The sequence below is a fragment of the Psittacula echo genome (genome assembly GCF_963264785.1).
Source record: "Psittacula echo genome assembly, chromosome: 3".
Classification (NCBI taxonomy): Eukaryota; Metazoa; Chordata; class Aves; order Psittaciformes; family Psittacidae; genus Psittacula; species Psittacula echo.
The window spans coordinates 118,915,130-118,938,482 of record NC_137736.1 but is presented as its reverse complement, the minus strand read 5'-3'; the positions used below and the strand labels follow the sequence as shown (position 1 = coordinate 118,938,482).

Sequence of the window (23,353 nt, the reverse complement as noted above, 5' to 3'; positions counted from 1 at the left end):
CCTACAACAGGAACTTTCAAAACCAGAAAATCTTGATAATAGGCATTAGCCTTTAAAATAGTACTTTTGCATCGCTTGCTGCACAGTCTAGATGCCTATCAGAGATACACAAGCTGTCTTGTGGGGCAAGAGTAAGAAACTCAAGTGTTTCTTGCACTCAGAAACACCATAACACCATTCAATGATTAAGGCAAGTTAGGCAGAACGAGAGCTGAGAAACACAGAAGCCAGGGGCAGCCTTGGGGCTAGGGGCGGGAAGAGGAGGAGGAAAAGGAGGAGGAGGAAGGCTGCTGCTTGCCTGCCGTCTTCTCAGCCTGCAAAGCAGCCGTCCACTCGGAGCCCATATGCCCAGAAGCAAGGCGTGGACCCTATGCACATGGCTCGGCTGCCCCGGGCTGCTGGGCTGTTTCTTGCTGGGCTTTCTTGCAGGTGAGTACAGAGACACAGGGTCTCAGTCCGCAGCCATTGCCCTCTAACAGATTCTTACATGCAACGTGATTAACTCCCCATCAGGGAGCTTTTACTGCTTGTTAGGGATGTTGTAAAATACTCATCACACTGTTTTCTAAGAGGTTATTCTCTCGAGCAGTTTGGTCTTTAGGGAGCGAGGAATATACTGGCTGTGTGCTTCAGCCCAAGACAAACCCTGGTGAACTGACAGCTTCCCGTAATGGGCAGTCAGACGTTCAAAAAGGAGATTGATGGAAGAATTTGAGGCTTGTGTGATAGAAAACTTCCAGGGTTTTCTTTTTAAATTTGTATTTCCTGTTTTTCTACTGAAGATCTATTTAAATGCTCTTATTCAGTTGCTATTTTAGCAATAGAGGAGGAGGAGTTTTGACTGACAGCCAAGAGCAGAGCTGCTGAAGCTGTCATCGTGTACAATGAACTTTACTAGCACATTAGACTCTTTTCTGCAGTCACTTGCAGCATCTGATATTAAGTCTGCATCTGTCCTTTTTAAACTTGTGTTGTAGCACACACCTAAGGCTAAAGCACGAAACAAAAATCCATAAGGTCTAATAAGTATAAAAGACATTAGTTTGATTTAGGAGGTCCCTGAGCTGCAAATTTCTGGTGCTTGTGCTATTCCTATGCATTTCCCTGAACATCATCTTATACCCGTGCTCCAGAACAGGATACTGGGCAAGATGGACCTTTGGTCTGATTCAGTATCACTGCTATGTTCAGAGTGTTGCTGCAATTGCATTTAAGTCTAACAGGTAATACCTGTTGTGCACACTTGGCTTTATTATGATGATTTTTCCAGTTTGGGATTTTCTAGCTATAATAATAAAAGCATTTGTTGGGTTTTTTTAAAGGACAAATTAATAAGTTGAGATACTGTCTCCTGTAAGATTTATGGCTACTGAAAAATCTTTAACTTCTCAAAACTGACCTGTGTCACAGTTAACTTTATTCCTCTAATAATTAAATAGACTAACCCCACCTTTCCCCAAATCTGTAACTGATATGATGCTATCAGATGGCTGTTGAGTCCTAGACCTTCACTTTAAATATGCGTATACACATATTTTTATACATATGTATATATTTAAAGATGGGAATTTCATTCTGAGCATCAGGAGTTCAATCCTCACACTACAAACCGTTAACTAGGAATTTATATAGCTTAAAATTAATGACAGATTAATCTGCCTTAAAAAGGGGACTGCATTTACCAGAGATGTAGGGTGAGCTCTTTTAATTATGTCACTGTTCTTGCAATTCAATCAATGAAGTATATTTTACTTTTCTGCTTCACTTCTCTGTTTGAGCCAGCAAACACTGGCAGAGGGTGCTCTAAGCCCTGTGCATCCTCATGGCTTTACGGAGACTGTTCAGTACTTCAGGTAGCACATGGACTCAATTACATGAGGGCTGTGGGTTCTTGCTAAGCAGGAAGCTTTTCAAATGTGTTTCAGGATGGTTCACAAAACCGACAGAAAAAAGCCCCCACTCTTCAGATGTCCATCAAAACATGAGAAAGAAGCTTGTGGCTGAAATGAAAGTAGAAAACATCAAGCAATTCCTTCGGTAAGCCCTGTGTGCCTTGGGTTTTGAATAACTTTAGCAGTCACAAAAGCCAGAAAGTGATAGCATCAGCTCCAAGGAAGAGCCTCTGAAAGCAGAGTGCTTTGGAAGTGTTTGGTTTGTACAGAATGTCTGGGGAAAGGAGAAGAGAGAGACTTACAACCCTTTTGCTCCCCTCATTTTTGAAGGTACCTTTTTGGAGTGGTTGTACTGTTCACTGTGCTCTCCTCGAGCTGCACAACTGCCAGTGCTTATCCTTCGTTTTTACTGGTTTTCCATAGTCTTGATTTAATGCAGTACATGTCTGGTTTTTCCTCACAAGTGTCTGAAGCTTTAACATTAGATAATTGCTTTCTCTCAGACTGAGATGATTTTACTGTATTTGGGGTACACTGTTTTCTATTAATACATTTGATTGATAATCTGTCCAGGATCACCCTAACTCTTGAGTTTGAGCAGCTAAGTCTAAGTAGAAAATGACTATATTAAAAATTAAGCATAAAAATTGCTTCAAAGTTTGCATGGAGCTGAGTTGCAGGTATGCATACAACTACTAATTCCTTTAGTGTGTCCATATTGGATGATGTGCTGTAATTGGGTGCTCAAGATCCAGTATACCCTATTTTCTACAGAGGGAAAAACACACATAAAGTAAACAAATACAATCTCTGGTGAGTAATATATTGGTATTCAGCATGTAGGTCACCAGCTGCATCATAAACATCAAAGAATTACTGACAAATTTGATTGATGTGCATTTATTCTAAACCCAGAAGGTTTAATTTCTAACAGCAATTAACTTTTCAAGTCTATAGGCCTTATCTTATTTTGTATTTGTTGCTCTCAGTAGGTTGGAGAATTATGTTTCAGTGACAGTCTAGGCGACGTAGAGATTGATGACAGCATGAAATAGCTCTGCAATTATGCTGAAGTTTCTTGGCCATAGGGTATTAATGCTATCTGTTTTTTCTGCTTGCTTTGACACTGGGCCAAATGCTTCATATTCTGGGGGGTTTATCCTAAATTGAAATATAAAGCAGGAATTGCAGAAAAAATATATTAACACATTATCAAAAAAGTTTGTTAAAAGCTAAAATAAATGAATTTGAAGAATTTTGATCCATACGCTTAGTTTTTCAGGCTACCAAATCTTCTTTTATCAAGTAAGGAAAACAAATTATGAGTCTCAGAAAATTAGACGCATTGATGTTAGCATTGAATCACAGCTTGGGAAAGGATGAAACTGTTTGAAAGTGAAAAATGGAAAGGGATCATGTGGTGGTCAGTGTATTTTTCCTGATGCATATGTAGTATTTAAACTAGAGTACTTCAGGAATTAAAAGGTACTTAAAATACTCTAGTGAATTGAAGTGCAAGAAGTAGGCAAGCAATGAGCTTTGGCAAGGACATATCTGCAGAGATTAAAGAGAGGGAAAGACAACAGCAGAGCAGAAGGTTGTGATCTGCTTAGGGAATTTAGATGCACTCAAATGCAGGGGATGGGGTTAAAAGACCTGGGTGTCTGGTCCAAGACTCCTGTCTGTGAGAGGTTCTGGTCATTAAAGAGATCCCTGGTAGCTGAGAAAGGCTCATGTCATGCTCCTCTTTAAGCAAGGCAAGAAAGACAACCTGGGGGGACTGTTGGCTGCTCAGCTTCTTTTCAGTCCCTGGAGGGGTGACCAAACATCTTCTGGAATCTGTTTCCGATGCATGAAGGACACAAGGATAGTTAGGAACAGTCAGCACTTACTTGCTATTTGTTTATGTGATCAGCATAATCATCTGTAAGGAAATGTCTGGCTATATAGATGAGCAGAGACCTTGCAGTGGCTGTGGCATCCTTAACTGGAGCAAGGCTTTGGACATTGTCTCTTGCAATGTTCTCATTTGGAAGCTGAGGAAGGGCAAATTGAAGGACAAGCTGCTACATAGGCTGAAAATAGATAGGTTGAGGTGGTACTAATCATGGTATTTGGTACCACTAAGTAAAGGTAATTAATGATAGCTGACATCCCTGGAGCACCCATTAAAAAGTAGCCTGATGGAAATTCAAGGCTGGTGCTTAGTACCTGGCTGACTGATCAGTGTTCATCACAACTCGTGTTCAGGGAGTGAAATAGATTGTAGACAGATTTCTGTAGGGCAGGCCAGAGGCGCTGAGTATTGTTTCTGACTATTTGTCACCATTATGTATTATAGCTGATCTGAATGTAAATGTTGTTGAGAAAGCTTTTATTAATTAGGCTTTTGATTGAAACAAAAAAAAGAACAAATCTGTGGAGGTAATTTGACATAATAATTTTCAAGTTAAACTTATTAGTGCATGTTACGCCAGAACGTACAAAGCTGTTATCAGATTCCAGACTTATTTGGAAGGTTCCTTTCTGAATATTTAGCTTTCCTGTATCTTTTTCTGCTCCTTGCATACTGTCCATATTCTTTTGCTGACTGTCCTTGACACTGATTTTCAATGCTTGCGTGAATGTGGTTATTTCTGTTATGCAGAGAAGGGTTCATCTGACTTACCTGCAGGCCTCAGGGGTAAACCTATGCTCTGATTACATTTTGTGCTGATCTTAATGCAGACTCTGATAAACAATCATGTTATACAGCTCAGACTTCAATTAGGAGACCTTAACTGTCCATTCATGTGGCTTGAAGATAAGCTTTATGCATGGTGATCCCAGTTCACTATTGTGCCTCTTTGCATTTGCTGCTTACTAGTATTTCTCTGTTTTATTCTAGCTCCTTTACCAAGCTGCCTCACCTCGCAGGAACTGAACAGAATCTTCTTCTTGCCAAACAAATTCAAGGCCAGTGGAAGGAATTTGGCCTGGATTCAGCAGAACTCGTTCATTATGATGTGCTTCTTTCATACCCAAATGAGAAGCAGCCAAACTACATCTCAGTAGTTGATGATCAAGGGAATGAGGTGATCTTTTTAATTATTTAACTGTATTTATGTAAGACTTCTTTAAAGAAACAGTGTCCTGTTCTCCCAGGTATTCATTCCAGCATGTGCTTTATAATATAATAATGATATAATATGATAAAAAATCCAGTGCAAAGGAAACTCATATTTAGAAATGGTTTCCCAGATTGTGCAGCAGGGACAGCAGAGTGGCTGAAGTCTCAGTGCTGAAGTTAGAGAGTGGACGTGTGGCAAGACTGCAATTAGCACCATAAGGTGTGAAAATGGCCACACTGGTTCAGCATAAGGATACATCTAAGCCAATATCCTGTTTCTATACACAGACTTACATGGATGCATAGTCAAGTTTAAGAACAAGAAAATGCATTTAAGGCATGCAATTCTTCCAGCGTCAGGCTGTTTCTGCTCAGGGGTTCTCTGAGCCTGATGCAATTAGTCTCTTTACAAATCCTCAATAGACCTGTTTTCCAAGTGTTTAACCAGTTAGTGTCCCTTGTTAGACCTCTCTTCCAAGTACGTATCCAAACCCTGCTTGAGCAATTCTTGCTTCCACTGCATACTAAGGTAAGGAATATTACATTTTATACACAAAATACTTTTTTTTTCATTTATATTTTTATATTACTTTTTATTTATTACAAAATATACGTTTTAGTACAATATTATAAAGGTGCTATTCATTGTATGAAGTACTGCCTTGTTCCATTTGCTCTGAACCTGATCCTTCCAGCTTCCTAAGGTATCTCCTAAGTTCATGTTGGAAGCAATAACAAACAGTCCATCCTATGGTTACCTTCTCCATTTTGTACACACAAGGGAATAAAGCAGATGTAAAATCTGACAAGAATCCTGAACAAGGAGAGGAGATGGGACTGCTACAGAAGCATCATGGCACATAGGTAGGGATGAAGAGCCCTGGCTGTAACTAAGGAATGGTCACTCTTGGGTGTGATGTGAATTTAAAGGGTGAAAGTATAGAGAAGTTCTTCCAGAATAACAGTCTCTCAGCTATAATTGCACAAGGTGACAAAGAATGGACATGAAACTTGAGGCAGCAAGGAGGGTTACAATAAATAGTAAGAAAAGGCAGCACGTTTAACAGAAGCATAACTATTGAAGAGGAGTAATAATGATGAGAGTAATCACAAAAATACCGTGAAGGCATGGATGAACTAAGTGACATTTTCCTGTTACCACCTCTTGGCAATTTTCAGCTGCCTCTTTGCTTAGGTTCAGGCAGTGACTGATGAGCATCTATCCCCCCGCTCAATAGTGCCAAGTGATCTGTCCCCCTGTATTCATATTTGCATTCTGTTATAAAAATTCAGTTATGTATCCCTACCTGGTTTTATGTTTGAACTTATGTGTGCTAGTTGGAATTGTATTTTTTGTGAGCAATTTATGGAAACTAGCATGCCACTTGCAATCACCAAGCTTAGAGTAAAAACTTGTGCCTGGAGGTAGAGTGTTTGACCAAAAACTTCCATTCTTTATTGATAGATTTTCAATACATCATTGTTTGAACCACCTCCACATGGATATGAAAATGTTACAGATATACTACCACCATATAATGCTTTTTCAGCACAAGGAGTGCCAGAGGTAAGAAAAAAAACTATGTAAGAGTGTTATCAGCTGAAGTATTTTGTGAAATGCTCGGATAGATGGCTCTAACTTCTCAAGATGTTTGTCGTAAGAGTTTTAATTAGCCACTAGTATAAGAGAACACTTCAGGACAGCTAGGGCACATATTGTGCTAAGGTTAGAAGTATCCTATTACTAAAAAAAGCTTTCTCAAATTGCTAGAACTGAATCACAAAGGTGAAAAGCTTTTAACTTTATAGAAAATGTTGGATACATCTCAGATCACTCCACATTACTCAATGATACGGAGAGGACTTGGGCAAGTCTTGCATAGAAATAGCAACATATAAATCCTTTTGGAAGATACTTTGGATTAAATGAATGTCTTCAAAGGCTACAAAAGTCCGTCACTTAATCAGACAATTGATTATTGAGGAACCTGTCAGGGACAACATTGCATAAATGAAAGAAATTATATATTAGTGTTTCTATATAATTTCATTCATTTCTATATAATTTCATTCATAAATGAATGAAATTATATAGAAATTATATAATAGAGTTTGTGTATGCAAAGAATGCCACTATTTTTTCACAGGGCAAAAGTTTGTCAGTTTAGCAAAGTACATTGGTTTTAGTTTCCAGCTTCAGTTTATAGAGCTGCTGTGAAGTGCAGGTTAATACAGAAAAGTGAGGAGTTTGAGCCAAGGCTTCCTATAGATTACAGGTATCTTTTGCCATTGTTTTTATGGGCATTAGATCTCATTTGTAGAAATGCAAAAAAGCCACCAAAACCCACTATATGATACCTAGTGAATAAAAGCGTGTATTCCTGAAAACAGTTATTTTGTCTGTTGAATGACCAGTTGCCATGCAACTGCTTTTCTTTTCTGTGCAGGCAGATCTGATGTATGTGAATTATGGTCGTACTGAAGACTTTTTTAAGCTGGAGCGTGAAATGGGAATTAACTGTACAGGAAAGATTGTCATTGCCAGATATGGGAAGATCTTCAGGGGGAACAAAGTAAGGGTTGTGCTTTATTTTTCCCTCTGTGGGTCAGACACTGCTCATGGTAGAGCTGGTGGGAGTTAATGAGAGCTCTAAGTTAGAACACAGGAGCAGAAGGAAGCCTGCAATGCATCCATCATGACTGCATTCTAAGAATAACTTCCAACACAATAAAAGCAGCTGAATGTATTAATCTCCTGTGACTGAGATGACTGCAAACTCCTTAAGCAGTTCTTGCAAGAGATTAGTTTAGGGAGCTAGGTAAGTAAAGTAGTGTACAGAGCCAAGGCTTTGAATACTTTTCATCCATAGAACTGCAGTATTTTGAAGAAGTAAGTGTTTGTCAAGGAGTCAGACACACAGAGATTAAGTAACTAATTCTTCCAACTTCAGACGACACCTCTGACACAACTGCTGACAGTGGGAATAGTGGTCAGGTTTTGTGCCTCAGTTTGTGTCCTGTGCTTAATTTCATAGCCTGGAGCTGTGACTAAAGATGTGACACAACTAATGAAATACTGTGTTTCAGTGTGTTTTGTTCTTCTGATGGGTCTGTGCTCATTTTCACTCTTCCACATATACAACTCGTAAAGCTACGTCCCCATGGGAATAAATTGGCACATTCAGATTTATTACTGCATTAAAAGCAAATAATTTCACAGGTTAAAAATGCCATATTAGCAGGAGCCCAAGGGATCATACTTTATTCAGACCCTGCTGACTACTGTGCCCCAGGAGTAGATGCTTATCCAGATGGCTGGAACCTTCCAGGTGGAGGAGCCCAGCGTGGGAATGTGTTAAACCTGAATGGAGCTGGAGACCCTTTAACACCAGGTTATCCTGCAAAAGGTGAGTGAAAGATCTGTACCCTGGGCCCTCACTTTATAAACTGGTGCTGAAAGTTATTGTGGCACAAGAAATTCAGCTATTTTCATAACCATGTAATTTCAACCGGTTGCTTTTGAGTTAGGCAGGAAAAGCAAGCTTTAAAGAAAATCTCTTTGTATTATCCAAGGCTTGTAACTTGTAGAAAAGCAGGACATGTAGGTTTATAGACTGAAGTAACAGAAAATGGCTGAGAATTTATAGCCGTTTTTAAATATCTGTGTTTCTCAAGAGGATTCATTTAAACGTTATTAGAGTCTACCATCAAAGAAGACTAATAGCTTTGCTTGGAAGTATATTTCCTTGCTGATCCTAAATTCCAAGCAGGAAAACAGTTTGAAATCTTCTTTACAGGGAGTAAAATTTCTGTGGTAAAAATAACAGTAGCCTGGAGTCTTTCAAGTCTAGGCACCATGTGCTTCTTTTGTCTTTTCAGACATCCTGAATTCAGGCTGAAGTAAGATGCCCGCCAGTCCTTCCTGCTGATGGGATGGGAATACAGGGGTGCTTCTGGAAAGCTCACTGGCTTCTGTGACCATTGTTTAAACCCACTACCCCCTTGTCTATCACTACAGTCCCTGACAAAGAGTCCCTCCCCAGCATCCTTGTAGGCCTCCTTCAGATACTGGAAGGCTGCTCTGAGGTCTCCACGCAGCCTTCTCTTCTTCAGGCTGAACAGCCCCAACTTTCTCAGCCTATCTTCATACAGGAGGTGCTCCAGTCCCCTGATCATCCTCCTGGCCCTCCTCTAATAATATGTAATAATACAGATAGACAGCAAATCTAACCTTGCATGAAATGTGGGATTTCTGTTACACAGTTGTGCAGATGGCCTATTGGTTTTGTGGTCTTGTCATTGCATTTTCGTTTCCTAGAGGCAATATCTAAGCAATTATATAGGAAATAAAAGAAAAAAAATTGATGTATGCTTGTGGCTACTGTGTGGCTGCACTATTCAAAAGTATTTCCAGTATGGTGAAAGTTGCTAAGAACACTGTAACCTTAACATTGTGTTCTGGTTTCTCAGAGTACACTTTCAGGTATGAAGTTAATGAAGGTGTAGGGATCCCCAAAATCCCAGTTCATCCCATTGGATATCACGATGCAGAAGTATTATTACGGTGAGTATACCTCAGTCCTCCTCACTAGAAGTCAGTATTCACAAGTGGACAGCAGTTTATTTTCTTTTTTAATACTACGACAGTACAATCTGTGCTGTTACTTGTATTTCATGTTCTTTTGTAGTACTGTGTGCTTCAGAGAATGTGGGAAATTCAGAGTAATCTGTTTCTGGCATAATGTTTTTAGCAATTTTATAAACATACCTTGGTTTAGGTGCAGTAATCATTAAGGAAATTTAAGGTTTTAGCCTCCTGGTCAACTATATTTCTCTTGTTTTTCACTTTACAGTGCAATGGGAGGACCTGCAGCTCCCGACAGCAGCTGGAAAGGAAGTCTCAATGTGCCTTATAACATAGGTCCAGGATTTGCAGGCAACTCCTCTACAAGGTCTGACTTAACACTTGCCTTATTTATAAAGTATTGCAAGAGAAATCTCAATGAGAAAAAGACTGTGAAACAATGCATCTAGAGATATTCTGGAGAAATTTATTTCTTTCTGAGTGTGCAAGATTTGGTGATGATTATTAGCATTTGAAAAGAAGTTATCAAAACTATGGTTTTGCTCAGTGTCCCCAGTGTCAATGGATAAAGACATTCAGAGTGTATAGGTCCAACCCAGTCTTTCCAACTTTAATCCTTACTTTAAAGGCTCACACATTGTTTCACTGGTCCTGTTCGAAATGGCTATATGGCAATAAGTAAACATTTTCAATACTGTTGTATTAACCCAAAACATCCTCCTTACTTTGAGTTTCCTTTTCTGATTCTGGTGCCCAAGGTGACAGTAGGACAGCCAGCTTGTACCAGTCCAACAGGGAAGGACTGACAATTCAATAATCTACGTATGTTCCCTTGTCCACTGGAAGTCACCCAGGATTTCTGTGAACTTTGAGTTGTGAAGCGTGACAATGATTTGGGAGTCCATCAACTGTTGCCTAAAGCTGGTGGGCCCCGTGACTGACAGACCTGAACAATAACAGGACAGAAGAGCCCAAAGTACATATGTCTATTTCGTTTGGGAGGAACTGGCATTTGACCAGCGATAGAATGTTTGCAGTTTACATTTTTTCAGCTTTAACAGAGAAATGGAGCTGTCCAGGTCTCCGGTACTAATGGAGTCACTTCCTACTGCACCAAACTACTTAACAATTGCATTTAGTGAAGGAAGATTTGACTGACTGCCAGAGACTGTCATAACATTCTTCCTTGTTTATAACTGATAAGATGTAATAGATAAAGCTGAAGATCACTTTTCATAGAATCACAGAATGGTCTGGGATGGAAGGGGCCTTAAAGATTATCCAGTTCCATCCCCTCTGCCATGGGCAGGGACACCTTCTGCTAGACCAGGTTGCTCAAAGACCCTCCCAACCTGGCTTTGACTTTTCTATTAATTTTTCACATGAAAATACTTCTAATTTATATGAGATAATATTCTGTGAGGAGTTATGAGGAGACATAGTGGACTACAATGAACAGTGTGTAAATATAGTGTATCATATTACTGCACCTCCTGCAAAACAAGACTATGCCTGAATATATGATTTTATAAAGACTTCATTGATCATTATTCTTTTACGCTCTGCTTTAACACTAAAAGGGATAAAGTAGGAATAAATAAATAAGAATGCGTAAGAAAGCTTACTAGACTTAATTAAAGTGCTGTTTGGAATAGCTTGAAGAGCAACAATGAAGAAAGAAACAATATGATTCATCCACAAAACATACACATGGGAAATATTTTTGAATGTTCTTTTTAACATCTTTAACTTGATAGGGTAACAGTTTTTATAAATATGTGCTAATCCTACATACGTTTCTTTATCAGAGTATCTCCATCACAAAATGAACCTTTTGAGCCTAGGCAGAAAGTCAGTTGCACATGGGAAGTGTGCAAGTATATGCATGCTCAAGGCACTGGTGTCAGTTATTTTCTGGGCAAAGATCCAGTAGCTGTCCTGAAGTAGGGTTTGATTTTGACAGCTATGCAGATTTGCTGTTGAAAAGATAACTTCAAATTTTAAACTCTTGGGGGTTTGCCAGACACAAAACAAGCATTGTTCGATGCTTTGTTTCTAATACAGGTTAAGAGGGGCTGAATACTAGTACCATTATTTGTTAGGTCTCCTTATAACTGAATTTCCTTCCTTTTTATAAAGTTTCACAAGTGGATTTTACTGGGGCAAAGGGATGGAGGATTGACAATTTTCACTTAGATCTGCTGTCCTAAACAGACATTTTAGCTCATTTCTGGATGAATGTTTCCAATGACCTTCTTTCAGGGTTCTATCTTATTACACAGAATTGTGCTAGAAAACCAAAGTGTATTCTTTATAAAAAATATATATCCACAATTATAGTTTTAGTAAAAAAGTATATGTATTTTTAATCACTGTATATGCTTTTCAGTTTACTCCTCTAATACACAATTATCAATTGACTTCTCTAAATTACAATTCAGTGAATGCTGTAAATATTCGAAAGTTTATAGATTGGCCCACTTCATAGGTTAGTTTCTAAGGCATCTTTCTGTCAGCAGGTTAACCTGATGTGAAAAATGGGGCACTGATTCAGCACGACAGGTTAGATTAGTGCTAAACACGCAAAGCAAAACAGAAGCAGAAGGTTTCTGGCTTACACATTATTAATGTTGACTTTTTATTGCCTTCTCAGTCAGAAATGGTTGTTCCATACTGCTTTTCATTTCAGAAAAGTCAGGATGCATGTTCATACAAACAATAAAATAACACGGATTTACAACGTCATTGGCATCCTCAGAGGAGCTGTGGAGCCAGGTGAGTATTGGGTGCTTGGTGATTTTAGCTGCTTCTTTACGTTGTGTTAGGTGAAGTCGTTCTCATGTTGCAAGAAACTTCAAGTGTTTTAGATAGACAGATAATATGGAATCTGAAAACCTTTTAAGAGTTGTCCTGTCCCTCCCATCACACTGTTTTTTATTGGCATTCCTGGGAATGTATTTGAATGGGAATGCTAGAATGATAGATATCAGCGAATTTTTTTATACTGCCTGTCATTTTACGTTAGGTTTCCCATTGCAGTAGTCATACATTTTGCCTTTACAAAAATTAACACAGTGCAAAGTACAGAAAACTATTGATGATTTGGAACCTCAACATAATTGTTGATACCTAGTAGTAGTTTATATACATTAAAGACTTTTAAGTGGAAGCGTATGTATAAAGTATTTCTTGTTTTCATTTCTATACTTCAGTAGAATAAGTGAATGTATGCAGATTACCTTAAAAATAAATTTGTAGCACTGGCACCAGCTTTCTTATTTTGTTTGACAAGTAGGGATGCAATTAAAGAAAATAGAGGTAACCTAAATGCATTTATAGTGAAGGATCACAGAATTGCGGAATCATTAGGGTTGGAAGGGACCTCTGAACATCATCTAGTCCAACACCCCTGCCAAGGCAAGCCCACTATGAGCATGTTACACACCAATGTGTCTAGACGGGTTTGGAATGTGTCCAGAGTGGGAGAATCCACAACCCTCCTGGGCAGCCTGTTCCAGTGCTCTGCCAACCTCAGCATAAAGAAGTTCTTCCTCATGTTGAGGTGAAACTTGTTATGTTTTAGTTTATGGCCATTGCTTCTTGTCCTGTTGCTGTGCACCACTGAAAAGAGTCTGGCATCATTCTCCTGGCACCCACCTTTGAGATATTTATGTGCATTAATGTGATCCCCCCTCAATCTTCTCTTCTCTAGGCTAAACAGGATTGATATTGTGTGTTTGTTTCCAGACAGATATATTATTTTAGGAGGTCATAGAGACGCTTGGGTATTTGGTGGTATTGATCCAACTACGGGTGCAGCTGTTCTGCAAGAGATTGTACGGAGCTTTGGTAAAATGAAGATGGAAGGTAACTTAAAATGACTTAAAATGATGGATACGGAAACCAGCAGCTTTGAGGAACTGTGTTGAATGTTCCCATCAGCAGTTGTGTTGATTTAGCTTTTCACCTCCACAGAAAGTTGTATTTCTCATTATGAAAGATGCAAATTAATTGAAGAGGTGCATATGCAGCCTTGCATCTTAATTGGCTGAATTTATTCCCTCATGTCTCTCATTGGTATGATAATACACTCTTAGTTGTGTGGAAAGAAAATACTGCATTAAGAAGAAATGCCTCTGCAATAATATGCTCCTCTAAGGAGTTCAGAGAGGATTTTTGCTATATCATTAAGTGCTATTTTGTAGAGTGATTTCAACTACCTGTGGTGATTTTTCAGTAGACTTTTTAACTTCAAATTGAACTTTCATGTTTAATTATGTCATTGCAGGCTGGCGACCTAAGCGAACCATTATTTTTGCAAGCTGGGATGCAGAAGAATTTGGATTATTGGGATCCACAGAATGGGCTGAGGTAAATGAATAAAAATGGTGTGAAGAAGTAAAACTTAAAGGTCTGTTGCAGGCAGCTGCAATGCCCAGTGGCATCTATTCCTAGACTGCAATCAATAGCTTCACAGTAGATTTGGAGCACAACAGACTCCTTCAGGGGCCGTGAGGCCCTCATGTATTTATACAAATTACCCACTTAATGTCTTACAACATAAGTGCACTAACTCTTCTAAGGTTTAAAAATCTACTTTGATTCCAAGCTAACATCCTTCAGTGGTCCCTGTGTGGAAATCTAGCTGTTTATTTAACAGAACAGTAACATTTTATATAACCTAAATTGATTTACTTTCTAACTTTCTATTTGAGAAATAGCTTAGTTTCTATAAACTAAGGTCCATGTACCTGTGATCCACCAGCATACCAAGACCATTATGTGGAAATTAATCCTCCCAGGCAAATGAAACGGTGGGTAATCTATGAGTGAATAGTTCCGTATTCCTGTGAAACTTCCAGTGTCATAGAGTGTCAGGGGAAGGACAATAGATTAATCCTGTAGTGAGATCCCTAACTATATTCCTGCCTGATAGAAGGGTGTTGGGAAATTCAGAAGTAAGGTTCTGAATGTTTTTCTCTTCCTTTTCCTGTTGGGCATCTTCAGTTTTTAACCCTGTAAGTGGATTTGTTCAGCCCAAGTAAGAAATATAGGTCTTATAAGTGTTTTCACTGCTTTGTCTGTAAAATCCAAATTAGAAATGCAGCAGGCAGAAAACTGTCTGATGAAACACATTTCTGCTGAACTATGTAGTAGTACTGGCTGGTTTAGCAGAAATGTATCGTCTTGATCTTCTGTTAGAATTTTATTTACATGGCTACATTTAGGTAAGTGGATAGAGATTTCGAAATCTATCAAATAAAGTATTTGTATCTTTTTGCTTTAGTTTATTGTCGTGCCTTCCAGTAAGGCAGAAAATTACATGGCAAAATTGCAGGTGTCAGAGGGGGGAGCAAAACCAGAAATATGCTTCCAAACACCAAAGGGATTCCATCATTCTTCTGTAAACAAAACTGAGATTTCTATTGCTTTGGATTTGCACTAATTTTCTCTCTACATTACTCAGCTTCCAGCTGCAATAGACTCTCTGCACCTTACTGGTGGTTTATGGGATGTTAGATAGAATCATAGAATCATAGAATAGAATCATAGAACAGTTAGGGTTGGAAAGGACCTTAAGATCACCTAGTTCCAACCCCACTGCCAAGGCAGGGACACCTCACACTAAACCATGCCACCCAAGGCCTCATCCAACCTGGCCTTGAACACCGCCAAGGATGGAGCATTCACAACTTCCCTGGGCAACCCATTCCAGTGCCTCACCACCCTCTCAGTAAAGAATTTCTTCCTTAGATCCAATCTAAAGATGAAGATAAGCACAATCTCAATTATCTTTAAAGTCATCTACTGAGAGATTTTAAAGAGTTGACATGAAAGTTTCGTCCCACCTGAACTCCACTGGTAACCAAAGTATACTGTACATAAAACTTTATTTGTGCTTTCTTTAACTATGTATCTATGCACATATTTAGACGCTGTCAAGAAAAAACACCTATTTGTTTTAACTATAAGGAATGTGAAACAATGATATTTAAAAGATCAATTTTTGTTGAGCAAGTCATGAATAAATTAGGAATTCTTTCTATGTTTGATTTGTTCACATATTGCTGCTGCTGTTCTGTAAAGTTTTGTGTTAAATAATTTAATGTCTAGTAATCTATCATTCATTATTTCATGAAATAGCAGCTGTACTAGATTATAAAGCCATAACCACGAATCATATTTGAACCTCAATGGTTTTATATTATTGTTTTATTGCTTTATCTTCCTTCTGTTTTACACCTAGATTCGATTCAGTTTCTCTAGAGACATTCCTCATGGTTTACACTCATGTTTTCCTGTAAAGCTGCCAGTAAATCTTGAGGAAAATTAACTCATGATATTCACCATCTTCTGTGTAAAAAAAGACTCCACAATTGTGGCAACATCCTTTTGTTACATAGGCAGTCTCCATGAAGGCATTCCTTTATGTTGCAAATAAGCTTTTGCACATTTGCAAGGCTTTATGTATGCACATACAGGCCTGCTCCCTCCCTTCAAAATCTTTTCACAGAATCTCCTCTACTATTTGTTTTAAATATATTAATTTCACCTGGAAGTTATCAATTACCATTTCAATTTTTAGTTCACATGACTTACAAATGATTAGTTGGGTTATGAATTGAATGAATCAAATAACAATTACTAACCTAATTAGAATATCCATCACAAAGACAAGACTTAGTAAAATACCACTTACTGATTAGACTATCAATTTCCAACATAATTACCAGTTTGCAAAAAAATTCAACAAGTGTGTGCATATATTTAGCATGAAAGCAATGCTTGGTTGACTCAAATCAGTCAAATTCTCTTTAATAGGAAATGTCAGTGCCTTGACTTATCCCTTTTTGAAATGGAAGGGTATAGAAATGACAGCAACACTTGGTTTATCAATGTTAAAACTGAGTTCACTGCTGGGTGCTCACATGAGTAATTATGGATTAAAAGCATGGAGGAATTCTGGCTGACCTCATGGTCGTACATTACGTGTTCAAAAAAGCAATGCAGAGATAAAACACATGCATAACCTTAGTTTACCCTGTTACAATTCTGTTCAGTAGTTTTCCTGTTCCATCTTGCTCCTGTGTGATGTGCATCCTACATTTTGTGGGTGTTTTCCACAGAAAACTAAGCAGGAATGGATTTCATATGCCCAGATCACGGACCCATCCTCAAATGTTAATATAACTAGTAAGGTACATAGTGCTACTTATCCTGATGGGGCTCTTAAAGGTAATGCTGTAAAACCTAGCGTGCTTAACACACTCTTGACTGAATGTCACTAGTGCAAGTAATAATTACTCTTTTACAACCCCAGGAAAATGCCAGAGTCCTCCAAGAACGGGCAGTTGCTTACATCAACTCGGATTCTTCTATAGAAGGTGGGTCTTTTATTTTTAAACTCACTTCACTTCACAAATGCCAATGTTAATAGTTTGCTGTGTATTATTTATTGCACCCAGAGCTGTCAAATATGACAGATAATGTAATGTTCAGAATAAGTGCAGCAAATCCAGAGTTAAGTGGAGAAAGGGAATAATTTGAATTCTCATGTTGCTTGCTTTTTCAAATAGCATCATCCATGAGCTGCACCTCATGTCTGGAGTCCAAAATGTTTCCTCTGGAGGAGTTTAGTATTCTATTCTAATGAACTGAGCAGTCTGAATGCTAAATTCTCTCTTAACTGCATTAGCTTTAATTTACAATTACAGTTTTAATATATGGCAGACTGCTCCTTGTTCTGCTTGCAGTTCCAGCATCTTTCCCTGTGGAATTATATTTGGGACAATACTTTATTACGATTTTAGGACAAATTGTTTTGAGTCCTTAGGGTTACATTTTGTGGCAGTGGGACCCATTTTGGTGCTTTCGGCCACTGTGATCACCTTTGTTCATTGTTATGAGCAGGGAGAACATGAAGGGAGTTACATATGTATTATGGCAGCACTCTTACAGAAAAATAAGTGTTGAAGAGTGTTTCACAAAAAAATCTGATCCACCATCATCCAATTTACTATGATCTTCATATTATGAGATGAATCTGTCATACAGGAACACTGCTTAGAAACTGGACTTTGAATTTCGGGCCCAAAACTATGACCCAAATCACAAAATCCTTCTTACATTATATTGAGCTTTATTACAGCAGGACTTCATTTACTGTTATCCGTGCTGAAATAATAGTAGAGTCCTGTGAAGAAGTCCTGCATCATAACCTCAGTTATTTAGGGCGTTGCCCTTCCCATGTTAAACCCAACTGGTTTGGGCTTACTGTGTGTGACTGAAATGGGTATCAACAGGCATATTTAACAACTCTTTTTATTCTTGTCAGCTGAACATTTTGTCTGTCACAAAAGGATTGGAAAGAAAGAAAAGCCAAACCCAGTTTCTCAGTTGGAACTGAGATATAGGGAGGGTAAAAGCAGTTCCTTCAATTATGCAGCCTACATGCTGTGTAAAAAGTAGAGCAGAATTTCACGCCTAGAAGATCTCACGAATGAAATAATAGCTTTACACTGCTTCATATTCTCTGCATAGATTGCAACACATATATTTTAGTTGGTTTGCAGCCAGCATGCTGCTGTCTTAACAATTTTCTTCTAAATCTTGATTATTCAAACATGTCTCTTGCTTTATGCATTAAAGAAAATGTGAAAGTAAAACCACTGGAAAAGAAATATGTAATAAGGACAAGAAGACCATACTCGGTGTACTGTTTTAAGTATCTTGCACATCTTTCACCTGATTAGGCATTAAAATCCTCCATAGAGCCATAGCATCCATGTACTCTCTGATTGTTTTGTTTATCATCATACATTCTCCACAGCACTTTATATGCCATGTTTTGAACAACAAATTATTAACTGTCTTTTAGCAATGAAAAACAGAATACTGCGTCATACTTTTGAGCATCTTTGTGACTCTAATTTCCAGTCCTCAAATATAGACTCTCCTTGGAAACATCATTATCTAGTATTTTTTCCATCATAATGGGGTTTTCTGTAATTGTCAGTGTAGTCCTTTTGTGAGTACACACTGTGCAGAGGATGACCCAAATGTCTAAACTGTATCAATAACCTAACTATGTCATCTGAGAGCTTATTTTTTATTATGTCCCAGCTCTCTCATCCCTCTCCTTCTCTTTAATGTCTGTATTTGAGGGCAGAGGTGTTTGCCTAACTGCTATCTGGTGGCTGTAGTACGCAGATGAGATGCTTTACACTCCTGCCTGCCTCAAAAGTGGCCACAGTTTCTTTTGATGGGGCTCTTGTTGCTGTAACTGACAGCTTCCATGTGAGATACTTATGTAGTTCAACATAGCCTGCAGGCAGTGTGGAAACCTCATGGGTGTAAAGCGTAGCAGCCACATCATGGTGGTAAAAGAGGAGGTTTAGTAGACGGTAGGTGAAAACATTACTCTTCATCTTTGCTGCCTCCTGTTTGGGTGAGACTGAGTTATGAAATATAAAATGCCAAATGTCTTGCAAGTCCCTTACTCAAAAGACAACCCGTCTTTCAGATACAGGCTACAAAAACATTGAGTGAATACTCTTTAGGGTAAAAGAAGAAGCAGCTGCATTGAAAGACTTCTTAAAACATCTTGCAGGGAATACGCCTTCCTCATGCACAGCTCCTGAATGCACTGAGTTTATTTTAAACATCCTACAGAAAGTTACCATTGCCTTCTGTTTAACACAGGCTTCAGGGAGCGTGTGAGTGACAAGGGCTTGTAGCTAATGAGGGATAGTTAGGCATAATTTACAACTATGGAAATGATTAGTTTCATTACTGTGTGTGTACCGTAACCAGTGCATCATTGTTGTGGAGTAGCAGTAGCTTATACAATATGACCATATAGCCTCTTTCTGTATATATTCTGAGGCAAAAATCTAAATTCTTGCTTTGGAGTGAAGAAGTTTGTCTAAGAAGGGATTGCGAAGTTTAATTCGTTAAGAAGATAATGCCTCTGGTATATGAAGGCAAATTTTCACATCTTTGTTTCATTTTCAGGTAACTACACACTAAGAGTTGACTGCACCCCTCTTCTCTACAAACTGGTGTATAATCTGACAAAAGAGGTACAGAATCAGTATGTCTAGTATTTGTGACTTTCTAAGAATGTAAAGTGGAAGTTTATTGGATAAAATTGGATTATTAAATAATATTGTATTTATCTTATTGCTGTGCTGGAAGAATCTTGATCCCACCGAAATCTATGGCAAAACATCCCTCATCAGTGGTGCACAGTCCAGGCTCACAGTTCCTCAGCATTAGAAAGGTCGAAATGTGTCACTGACTTCAGTGGAATATTGTTTGCGGTATACGGTAAAAATAATAATAATGAAAACAGCATAATAGAAAGCAAGATCACTTTTCTAAAGTGATAAGCATTGGGGATGGACTGTTCATCAGGGACTGTAGTGACAGGACAAGGGGTAACGGGTTCAAACTTAAACAGGGGAAGTTTAGATTGGATCTAAGGAAGAAATTCTTTACTGAGAGGGTGGTGAGGCACTGGAATGGGTTGCCCAGGGAGGTTGTGAATGCTCCATCCCTGGTGGTGTTCAAGGCCAGGTTGGATGAGGCCTTGGGTGGCATGGTTTAGTGTGGGGTGTCCCTGCCCATGGCAGGGGGGTTGGAACTGGATGATCTTAAGGTCCTTTCCAACCCTAACTATTCTATGAATCTATGATTCAAGGAAATAAATTACATTTTAAATTTCCCTTTCATGTGCCAAAGAGCCTCTATTCATTTTCACAGTGGCTAGCTATGATTTTTCATCTTGTGTGTTCCCCCTGAGACTTCTTCATATCTTACTGAGCCCCTGAAACCCTGTGATAAATACTGAGGGACTGAGTGGGGTTTGCAACAGGCCAGATGTACGGTTTTGCATGATTTCAAGCGGTCTGATCATGTCTCCTTTGCTTTCACCTCTCTGGATTATCATGAATTATCATGAGGCTGAAAGATTGTGATACTTTAAAGCATGACTCTTCATTGGCCATGGGAGGAGTTAACCAGATTAAGCACCTAGCATGAGCCTCTGTCACGATCCTCAGATCTGGAATCATCTCGATTAACAGAAGACATCTCTGTCTGACTTAAAGGGAGTCATAGAAATAAATATCATTAGGATGAGATTTATTTGACCAAATGTGGTTCTCTACTCTTGTACATAGAATCATAGAATATTTAGGGTTGGAAAGGACCGTAAGATTATCTAGTTCCAACCCCCCTGCCAGGGGCAGGGACACCTCCCACTAAACCATGTCACCCAAGGCTCTGTCCAATCTGCCAGGGATGGAGCATTCACAACTTCCTTGGGCAACCCATTCCAGTGCCTCACCACCCTCACAGTAAAGAATTTCTTCCTTATATCCAATCTAAACTTCCCCTGTTTAAGTTTGAACCCGTTACCCCTTGTCCTATCACTACAGTCCCTGATGAACACATAGAACTCTCAAACTATTTTCCCCTGATATTAAGGGAGCCCAGGTGACTTGGTCCCACATAGAAGTATGCACTGTAGTGGCACTTGGTAGGATGACTCCAGCTATTAGTCTCCCATCCCAATAGAAGCATTGATCCTGAGTTATATTCCAATACATTGCACTTTTTTTTAACACTGGAAATGCCATGGTTTGAATCTAGGGAATTTTATCTATGCTGTTCCCATGTTTTTCTTTTCTTTCCTACATTTTTTTCCTTATTGACTCTATTTTACTCTTTCTTCCCTGCGTGGGAAGAAGCTGTGCTTCTTCAGACATTAGCTGTGACACTTGGCACACTGAAGGGTGTTCTGTTTCATCTATAAACACTTCCATGTCCCCAGTGGTGTAGAGCCCTGGATATAATAATTAACTTTTTGTCTGCAGCAAGCTAATTACCCATGGATATGTTTTTGTGTAAAAGACAAACAAAGTGAAAAAGTGCTCTGGGCTAAAAATAGCACCTCAGGAAGCTATTTAACTATTGCTGGGTTCAAGTAGAAAACCTCCATTAAAGTACCATCCGAAGTACTTGAGAGTGGCTTTTTGGAAACTTTTCCTATTCAGTGTTATTTAAGCTTTTAACAGTAAAAGCATAATATAAACAATAGAAAACCTGACAGCTATTCCATAATTCCCTGCTGTCTCCCTGCTGAAAAGCTCCCAGAAGTACATTATATTCATCCATATTCATAGCTGCATTTATAAAGAGGATTATTTTATGGCAGTGAGCTGTCAGTGACCATTTCTTAAAGCCATCTTAGTCTTGTCAGTTTGTTATAGACAAAATCCACAACTTCTTTTCTATTATTCCACAGAGTGGGATCCTGCTATAGCATTCTGATTCTCTGCTGTTCTCATTTTATGTACACAGACAAATCTTCACAGTGATTCAACACTGTAGTTTTCATTTCTGAGTTATCTTTCATTAACCAGTGTTGATGTGCCACCAGGGACCTCCAGTGATCCATAAATCACAGGCTGTGAACCTTGCTCTGGAACTTTTACCCTCTTTTGAGTTTTCCTGTAAGATCATTCATAGAGATCATTGGAATTTTTCTAAGGAAAAAGATGTTCTGATGGATTCTTGGACAGAAGTCAGGGATACCAAAGGGTATTTGCTGAAGGACCACTTATCGCCAGGACATCATTTTTATTGGCATAGAAGCATATATACAAATGACTGATAGACCCTGGAGAAATGTGACACATCTTTTGCTTGGCACCCTGCTTCTAGCATCACAGAATAAAATTCATTTAAGGGTTTAAACATCTTTATTCTCCAGGTCCCTAAAAATTCCAGTGAATAGGATTAGGAAAAGAGGAATGAAACTAAAGCTAGACGAGGGGAGTTCTGTTTTAAGGAGGGTTCTGCTTCATTTTCTTTCTCCTTTCCCCCCCCCACCTCTTCACTTGCATTTAAGTAGCCTCTTACAAAGATAACCAAGGACTACAGTCTGTACCTTTGGTCTTTTCTACTAATCTGAAAAAAGCCCCCAGTTTCTCTAAGGGCTAGAAGGACTAAAGCAGTGTGATTATATTCTTAGTTTTGCTATTTCAACTGCAGTGCATTTGATTTTGAATGACATTGGGAAGCTAGATATACACGTATCAAAGCCTCAGTTCATTAAGTCTTTGCATATCCTGGTTGCATATCCTGGTTTGCATATCCATATTCCTTCCGTAGGAATAATGAGAGGTCCTGTGCACCTCACAAGTCCTTCTTAATTCTTGGAAGCAGCACAAACGGGACCAAAATGGTCTATGATGTGCTTTGCATGAGGCTTTTGCATAGGACTGAGTTTCATTCATGAAGCCCACTATGTGAGATGCTTTTCATGGTTGGGATCCCCAAATGTATGTAATAAATGTAAGTAGTGTATGTGTACTTCCCTTCATGCAGCAATGTAAAGGTCTCCTTTAATAATGAGTTGAGTTAGAGGTACTTCCAATGAGATTGTATTTTCCTCTCCAGATTTTAAGCCCCGATGAGGGTTACGAAAATAAGTCTCTTTATGAGAGTTGGCTTGAGAAAGATCCTGCAAATGAGAATAATAGCTATCCCAGGTAAGTTGTTCATCTTTCTTGTCTTTCCCAGTATTTTCATCATACCATAGCACGGCTACTTGCCAGAATTTTTCAAGATATGCTATTGATGACAGCAGTACAAAACCTTTTAGCACAAGGTGACTTTCTAGCAATATCTTTTAAAGTAAAATCAAATCAAATTTTATGACTTTTTTTAAATGAAAGTAATATCTATGCTTGCTGTAAA

The 23,353-nt window shown here is 38.7% G+C and overlaps 1 protein-coding gene across 1 annotated transcript in view; it reads left to right on the top strand.

Moving 5' to 3' along the window:
* Positions 1-344: 344 nt before the first annotated feature.
* NAALAD2 (N-acetylated alpha-linked acidic dipeptidase 2) overlaps positions 345-23,353 on the top strand; it is a gene marked incomplete at both ends in the record, with an annotated part of 30,492 nt that continues 7,483 nt past the window's right edge. The window contains 14 exons of the mRNA XM_080613601.1: positions 345-429; positions 1,926-2,037; positions 4,780-4,966; positions 6,467-6,568; positions 7,449-7,574; positions 8,222-8,408; positions 9,472-9,565; positions 9,855-9,953; positions 12,276-12,361; positions 13,334-13,453; positions 13,875-13,957; positions 16,908-16,971; positions 19,601-19,668; positions 23,054-23,145. Coding sequence (XP_080469727.1) covers positions 345-429; positions 1,926-2,037; positions 4,780-4,966; positions 6,467-6,568; positions 7,449-7,574; positions 8,222-8,408; positions 9,472-9,565; positions 9,855-9,953; positions 12,276-12,361; positions 13,334-13,453; positions 13,875-13,957; positions 16,908-16,971; positions 19,601-19,668; positions 23,054-23,145 — 1,505 coding nt within the window. The remainder of the gene's footprint in view (positions 430-1,925; positions 2,038-4,779; positions 4,967-6,466; positions 6,569-7,448; positions 7,575-8,221; positions 8,409-9,471; positions 9,566-9,854; positions 9,954-12,275; positions 12,362-13,333; positions 13,454-13,874; positions 13,958-16,907; positions 16,972-19,600; positions 19,669-23,053; positions 23,146-23,353) is intronic.